We start from the raw sequence: 8,335 nt of genomic DNA, 5'->3' as shown, positions 1-8,335 counted from the left end.
GTCGAGATGATCAATCAAAGGGCTTTTCAACATTAAAACTATCTTTTCCGATGGATTTTTTATGTACATATGTAGTTCTACATTATAACGTTGCATCCTTATATAAACGTTTTCCTCATACAAAGTTCACCCAAAAAAAAAGTTTATATAAAGTTGAAACCTTACATTATTGAAATATGGCGCACCTCAAAATTCCGTTGAAATGGTATAGGTTTGGTTTGGAGCTTGGATTGTAAATGTGGTTGGATTGTAAATGTGGATTTGGTGAAGGTTCTTTGAATTGGTCAAAACGATGGATGCAACCAGTCACTAATTTGAGATGAGATTCCTGATACAAAGAGGTGGCTTCCCCTTTGTAAAGGGTAGGTGTGGCAATGGATTGGGTTGCCCATGCGTGGACTTTTAAGAGTAGGTGTCGTAATGGACTGGGTGGGCTAGGACCAACGGAGTTAAGCATATGGGGCATGTGTGGGTGTATTTCACTGTCGAGCATATTGAATTTTGGAAAAAGGGCCTAGATTTTCTCCACCTTGATCGGTCCTTTCCAATGATTTAAAAAACGGATCGGTGACCTGAATTGGGTATTGTAAAAATCGTTCTAGATCGGTGAATTAACGGTCCGGATAGCAATTTTACTATGCAGAAAAAATAGCGAACGAGTGAAAAAACATGTGCAAAAAATAGTGAACCGGCAAAAAAAATAGTCCGGATCAATGAATTGTCGTTTTTATTGTAGCAAATCGCCGGTTCTTTCCTAGGCAAAGGCGATTTTTTATATATTGACATAATAGGCACGAGATGATTGATTCTTGAGTAGGATCGGACGATTCCGTGCCAACCGATCATTTTTTATATCATTCGTCCTTCCTATAGGTTGGGCCAAACTCAAGCTTGTCCAATAGATACTGGGCCTAGCCCTTCCAAGCCCGTTATTAGTCATTTTGAGTAGTTGAGCCACTACAATCTATAGTTATCAAGACTAGATTGGTCGTTCTAGTCTAACTTGTTGAACCACTGATAAGTGTTTTGATCGGTCTAAAGTAAAAACTAGGTTTGCTCGAAAACTAGTTAAAAACTAATTTATAATCGGTTTTGACTAGTCTTATTGGCTGATTTCGAATACTTAGACAAACTAAAAGAAAGCTTTAAACCTTTTTAAAAAATGTCTATTTTCAATTTGTAATTTTCTTATTGTTGTTAGTTTTTAAAATTTAGGAAATCCAGTTTGACCAGCAATCATACTAGTTTACATTTAATTGTACCCCTCTAGGTTTCAAAATGCTACATGGAAGAAACAAAAGAGGGTACCAGAAATTACCTCAACCAGGTTTAGTACACCTCACATCGAGTTTCCTCTTTCTAATGATACTCGAGATCTTTGATCGGTCTCTTGATTTCTCCTTTTTCAAACAATGCATATGGATCTCAATCTAAAACCACCCACCTAAAGCTTTAATGGTTAGGCCTAATTCAAGCCCCTTGGCTTGATCCTTATGAGAGATAGAAATTAAAAAAAGGGAGAGAAAACTACTAGCTAGGGATGATCTCTTGCTGCCCATAAAATCACATGACCAAAACCTAGCTTGATTTATAATCATGACAGAGATTCAAGCTTAACTAGCCTGGTTTGGACGTCCCCCTTTAGGATAGTTTATGCGTGTGTGTGTGTGTGAGAGAGAGAGAGAGAGAGAGAGAGAGAGAGTGAGTGAGTGAGAGGTAGGCTAAAGTGGGGTGTAACCCCTTAGGTTTTTAGAGAGAGAAAGAATAACCTATGTGGGGCGTGCCCTTTAAAGAAGCTAGAGAGAGAGATTTTATTTTTGAGAGAGAAGAGAGTAAGTAAAAGGTGTAGATATACGGGAGGAGAATGATCAATTTTATAGATTTTTTATGCATTAAGATTTACCATAACATCATAAGAGCAAATATTGATCGCCGATCTAAAGAGACTTATGGGGTGAGAGATGTGAGTCATCCATTCCCTAGATCCACCATCAAGAAGCTAAGAAAGATGCTAGAACATTATCCTATTCCCATTGAACTAGTTAACTAAGGAAATTATCTCTTTTTACTTTATTTAATAGTAAATATTCATTCCTTATTTTTCAAATCAAACATTCTTGATTAACAAGATATTCTAAAACTCAATATTATTATTCCTTAATACAAGTACGCTTCTCTCCAAAATGAAAAGCCAACTAGTATGAATGCCTGTCACAATATTTAGCATAGAAAATGCAATCCCTTGTGGGTGGGGCGTGCGACCCTTTGGTGGTCACTCATGGGCCCCACCCAATTATCCCATGTGATTTAAATGGGCCTTCAATAATTATGAAAGATCCCACATATTTTAGAAACAATAAAAATTTATTTTTAGAAATTTCTCTTGATTTATAAATCCAAATAACAAAATTAAAATATCATAAGATTCATAAAAACTCAAATAAACATTCGAAAAATCAAATAACATAAAAGTAATTAAATTAAATTAATTTTGATGGGAATCGATTTCGAATAGGTTTAGGATTTAATCAATGCATTGGAGCACGCTACCTTCAACTTTAGGCCATGATCCATAATAGTTTTCTCAAACTGACCCAATAGTTCTTATGACCCACAGTCTATTACAGCGACTCATGATTGAACCGCCAAAGTCAATCAATGGGCTAGGGGATGAAATCTCAATTTGTGGATTTCAGGTTCTCCCATAGAGACAAACCATGATCTATCTGACCATGATGCAACCATGACTCTATGGTACATAGGGAAAAACTCTCGCAGATGTACATGATTCACCCTCAATCTATGTATATGATGTGTGATGATTACAACGATGAGGTTTTAGTTATGTAGCTATAGATGATTCATCACACACAATGGTCACATAGACCCTTAACTCTCATACGGATATACTCCGACCTCATCAAGGGGTAACCCATTAAACCCTCCTTGGTTTCGTCTTTATACCCAGGTACCTAGCAAGTCAAGCGTAGTCTGAGTATCGGCAAATTCAATTTGCCTATCTACAAGATAATCACACTCCCACTGAGTTATGTTTCACTATATACAATGTTCATACAAACTCTCATAAGGCTTTTAAATGCCACATAAACCCAACAAGTCACATTGATAGTATCTCCTCATCTTTTCTTTGAAAAAAACTAAACAAATAAAAATTTTCTATTGTTTTTTTCTTTTTTAAAAAAATAAAATACTAAATAGAATAAATACCAAAGCAAGTTTATAGTAGAGTTTTGGTTCAATGAATTATTACTTTTGATTGGCCAGTTACATTAAAAAAAAATTATAAAAGCAAAATCAATGTTGGAAAGATCGACTCACGTTGAGTACTCAGCCCAAGTTCGAGTAACTCGGCTGAGTTGGACCATGTATTCAGGCTGACTTCAGGCGAAGCCAAAAGATGTTAAAAATAAAAAATACAAAAATTCCAAAAAATAGGAAAAATATGTTTCAAGTAATATTAAACAAAACACATCTAAATAAGGTTAATAAAGTAGTGAAAAATCAATTTTGAAAAAATCAATTTTTGACAAGGAGTTATTCTAGAAATAATCCAAAAGGAGGGAAAAATATAAAAATAAGTATTCGTGGCCAAAAACGCTTTCCAATCTTTTGCCAATACGATAGAAACCACAACAACAACAAAAAAAAAGGATATTAGAAATAAATTTATTTTTGTATTTTTTATAAATTTTTTGAATCTTCTTTCGAAGATCACCAACTTCGACCACCCAACTCGAAAATACTCGAGCTCACCAGGGTGGCAAGTCTGAGTTACTCGGACAGGTCTGAATTGGCTTACCAATGCAACCAAACACTTGGAAAATTATTAAAATATTTACATGAGATGAACTATTTACCATCATACCTGTATTATTTAATTTAATTTTAAAATACTCATAAAAAGAAATGTGATGAGTTTGAATACTACCAAAAGTGCAAAATTGCTAAATAATGCATCTCTGTCGCATATTGTAAAACAAAACAAAATAGTGCGTCTCTCACTGTTTTGCTGCTCAGCCTTCTGTGGGCCCACCGTCGGCTGTATTTGAACAACCACCCACTAATATTTCCTCATAAAATTACCAAAATAACCATCAGGTTCTTTGACTTTTATCGCACTGCCATCCCTTGTCTTACTCTTGACGGTTTTTCATTGCATATTTATCTCATTTTTCTATCCGCTCTTAATATCTCTTTTTAATTGTGGTTTATACGAAGGATAATACTATTTATTTTAGGAATTGTAGTATGGATTTGACATATCACAATTGAATGTGAATTTTAAGGCAAATATTAAATTTATGCCAATCTACATAAATAGACGGTACGGATTGCTACAATAATACTTCTATAAGTAAAATTGATGCTTTATATAAGAGTAATATTCTATAAGACCATCCTCCAACCATGTGTGTAGGAATTCAAAGGATCACCATTAAATTTGGTATGGATCCCTAAAAAAATTATTACATGGGTGTAGGACTTGATTTTGTTAGAGATCCGTATCAAATTTAATAGTGATCCTTTGAAGTCCTATACACATGGGTGGGAGAGAGTCCTATAGGATCATTTCTCCTTATATAAACTATTTTATTTTCTAAATCGTTATGACAAATTTTCACGTATTCAAATTTTTTATTTTTATGAATGTTAATTTGAGACCTCTACCACTTCTACAAATAAGATTGTTATCTTGCATAAACATTTTCGTTGTTACACGTATTTTTATATAAAGAAATTTATCAAAATACCCTTAAGAGATGAAGTATTTAATTTTTTTTTCAATTGTGAAATTAAATCAAAATATACGGGCATTAGAAAATTAAATTGAAATATAGGGGTAAAGTGTTAAAATGTTCATGTCTTGTAGGTAAATTTGATAATTTTCCTTTTCATATAATCACTTTCTTTTTAACAAAAATAAAATTATTGACGTCATACGGTTCATCACCCTTGCTTTCACACAAACTGACTAAATTTTTGTAATAAAAGTTGGTATAAGGTAGAACCTTTATACTATTCAACTAAGGTGCTCCTCAAAAATCCATTAGGAGAGTCGAAGATCCCTTTAATTGATGATTTTGACCTCGATGCATAAATATGAAGACAAAAAGAAATTTAAGTTATTAAATTAGTGTATTTTGTAACAAGTTATATAAACCACTTATTTTCAAGATTTTTTATCAATATTGTTTTTTAAATTTTATAACTGTGCACAAAAATAAAATTTCAAGTCGCTACAAGGTTTCAGACACCAAAACTATATCTTCAAACAAAGTTTAGAGATATATCATACTTCTACATTACAAGGAAGGCACCTTATACAAACCTAACCCCTAAAAATTTTTCTGTTAATAAAAAAAAGAAAATCGGGCAATCAAGTCACTTTCTCCATGCCATTTCTTGATGAGAGAGAGAGTTCCTGGTGTGGTGTCTTAAAGTAGGTTACATGAAGAGAATTTAAGAATAGCATACTCAATGTAAACATGCCACACTTCCATTATTTTATCCTTTTTAAGTTTGGTGGAATCCTTATTTGAATGCTCCTGGATTTTCTTAGTACCCTCAAAATTCAAAATTTCAAATACCCATCCATCATTCCATAATCTCCGGTCAATTTTCCTTTTTTTTTTATTTTTTAAATTTAGAACACCATAGTTGCATTCATGGCCCAGATTTTCGGGTGGTATTTATTTATGGATAAAGTTTCTATAAGTCCTAGGCTTTATAAAAACAAAATAAATCCTCACCAAAAATCCTTCTCTAGAAAGCACTTTCGGCGATGGAAATCTCCATGATGACTCTAAAGTCAATTTCCAACACCGACAATGAGAGCGAAACTTAAAAACAATGTAAAGAAACTTATAAATACCTATTTTTAAGGCAAAATAGACGGTCTAGATAATTTGTTGCAATATACATTATTTTTAGAGCTTAAAGTCCTAATTTTTTTTCACAACCACAATCTTTAAGCCGAGATGATGGATGTAAAGATTTTTCAATGCATGAGTCGTAATTTTCAATGAGTTATGAGGTGAGGCTTTACTTAATTTGATGGGGCTGCAGCTCCATCTACCTATTTTCCTTTAATGCATTAAGTGGTATTTATTAATGTGGTGGCTCTTCTTTGCTGACCAAACAATCAACAGAGATTCTTTCTAACAATAAAAAATGGTTAAGGAATTTGTTTGAATTGATCACCATAGATTTAAATCAATTTAAAAAGACCAGCTTACACAGAAATGGATAAAATAAAGAGAATAAGAAAGGTGCATATAAATAAGAGGACCCAAGCACAAAGAAGAGTCATCAAAGCTTCCCTCTACCTCTCTAGTGCGGCCACTTCATCATTCAAAGCTCTCTCTCTCTCTCTCTCTCTCTCTCTCTCTCTCTAGGGCAGCCATTTGAGACCCATCATAGCATCTCAGTTCTCATCACTAAGCTCTCCTTTTGGACATCTTCTCACATGGAGACTCTTCAGTGGCCACAGGTGACCATCTCTCTCTCTCTGCAAATTTTTTTTGCATAAGATGCATGGTTGGATTCATGCTTTGTGTGATGGTGAAGCAGATGAAATCAACACGTCTCTCTCTACACTTTCACCCACCCCTTCTTTATTTTGTGTTGATCAGATAAAACCCATAATGAATTACCCCTCTCATACTCCCCCCATCTACTACTGTATATGAACTTATCTCATAATTCTCTCATCTTCTTTTTCATGACATAATTCTTTCATCTCTTTTAAGAAACCTCTCTCTCTCTCTCTCTCTCTCTCTCTTTCTCTCTCTCTCTCTCTCTCTCTCTCTCTCTCTCTCTCTCTCTCTCTCTCTCTCTCTCTCTCTCTCTCTCTCTGTTGATTGCATCTTTTTTCTTTCTCCTCAGTACTAATTAGAACTCCTTTCTTCTCTGTCAATCAGATGAAAGCAGTGGAAGGAGATCCATGGAAGAAGCCCATTGAAGAGGAACCAGAGCTAACACCCTCTCCTTCCTCTTCTTCTTCCTCTGCAAAAGCCAGGCCTCAAAAAGACAAGGCCCTCAACTGCCCAAGGTGTAATTCCAGTAACACAAAGTTTTGCTACTACAACAATTACAGTCTCTCCCAACCTCGCTACTTTTGCAGAGCTTGCAAGCGTCACTGGACAGAGGGAGGAACCCTAAGAAATGTACCAGTGGGAGGAAGCTCAAGAAAACCCAAGAAGCCCTCTTCTTCTTCTTCTTCCTCTAGGAAGTTCAATGAAACCCTAATTTCACAGGAAACACAGGGACCCAACCTCCCTGTTCTTCCCCTAGACGGCGGCTCGAGCATCACCAACGCTTCGTATTTTCCGGGTTTTGAGATGAACAATTACTTGGGTTTGGGTCCCTACAGTTTGCAAGATGCTAATTCACTTGATCTGAGCTTCTCCATTGGAGAAGGTCCAAACATGGAGAACATGGGTGGTTTTTGGAGTGGGTTCAATGGAGGGGGAGGGGCTTGGAGTGCACAGTTGCCAAATTATGGCCCTTGATCGTGGATCTCGATGGGTTTCGTGAAGTGGGTTCTGCTGGAAACCTGGCCGGAAAGAAGTTTTCCGGCAGCGAAAAAAAATTGGACGCATAATTACGGTGTGTGGTTATTGGTGCAATGAAAATTTGGATGTTTTTTTAGGTGAGGAGAATCATTTGGAGCTTTTGCTTAGTTTTTATTTGTTGGGTTGGGCTCTCTTTGTGGTGATCGGCTATGAAAGCCCGGATTTTTTAGGGCATTTGGTAGTCTTTGGTCGTCTTTCTTGATTCGTGGTTCGTGGTTTTCAGAGTGAGCAGCGAATTCAAGAGGAGGGTGGTGGTGCTCTTAATCTCAGGGTTGGTGTTTGTTTGAAGTCAGTGACTGTTTTTCGAGAGAGAGAGAGAGAGAGAGATGTGTAAAGAATGAGGTAACCATGATTGAGGTCTGTGTAGGAATAACAAGGATTGGATCTTGCTGTGTTTGTTTGAATTGGTTATGGCCATTCTGTGTATTTTGAGAGAGAGAGAGAGAGAGATCCATGTAAAAGCTGAGTAACCAAAAGGTCTGTGGAGAAGTAGGTGTAACAAGGAGGGTATATTACAATGTTTGTTTGAATTGGTTATAGTGAGAATGTGTATTGAGAATTTGAGAGAGAGAGAGACCCCACTTTATGGGTGTAAGTATTGGGACAACATATTGGATAATTACTGGATTTTCTGTAATTGATTGAGGGGATTGAGAAATGGATTCACTTTACCAATTTCCCTCTCATGGATTTGATCATTGTTCCCTATAAATTTATTCTTAGTAACTGTATTTATATGG

At 35.6% G+C, this 8,335-nt stretch overlaps 1 protein-coding gene across 1 annotated transcript; it reads left to right on the top strand.

Moving 5' to 3' along the window:
• The first annotated feature begins 6,153 nt into the window (after positions 1-6,153).
• On the top strand, positions 6,154-8,270 carry LOC18447684 (dof zinc finger protein DOF1.7). Its single transcript, XM_006857777.4, has 2 exons — positions 6,154-6,511; positions 6,942-8,270. Exons 1-2 carry the CDS (start codon positions 6,488-6,490, stop codon positions 7,530-7,532), a joined length of 615 nt encoding a protein of 204 aa, XP_006857839.2. The 5' UTR covers positions 6,154-6,487; the 3' UTR covers positions 7,533-8,270.
• The last annotated feature ends 65 nt before the right edge of the window (positions 8,271-8,335 follow it).

Source organism: Amborella trichopoda, chromosome 9, assembly GCF_054954075.1.
Source record: "Amborella trichopoda isolate Santa Cruz 75 chromosome 9, AtrichopodaSantaCruz75HAP2 v2.0, whole genome shotgun sequence".
Classification (NCBI taxonomy): domain Eukaryota; kingdom Viridiplantae; phylum Streptophyta; class Magnoliopsida; order Amborellales; family Amborellaceae; genus Amborella; species Amborella trichopoda.
This window is presented reverse-complemented; position numbering and strand designations above follow the sequence as displayed.

Bases quoted from the DNA above. Each gene is read 5' to 3' on its own strand.
- LOC18447684 (XM_006857777.4), top strand. From the start codon at position 6,488: ATGGAGACTCTTCAGTGGCCACAG. The intron at 6,512-6,941 runs GTGACCATCTCT...TCTGTCAATCAG, and splicing joins AGACTCTTCAGTGGCCACAG to ATGAAAGCAGTGGAAGGAGA.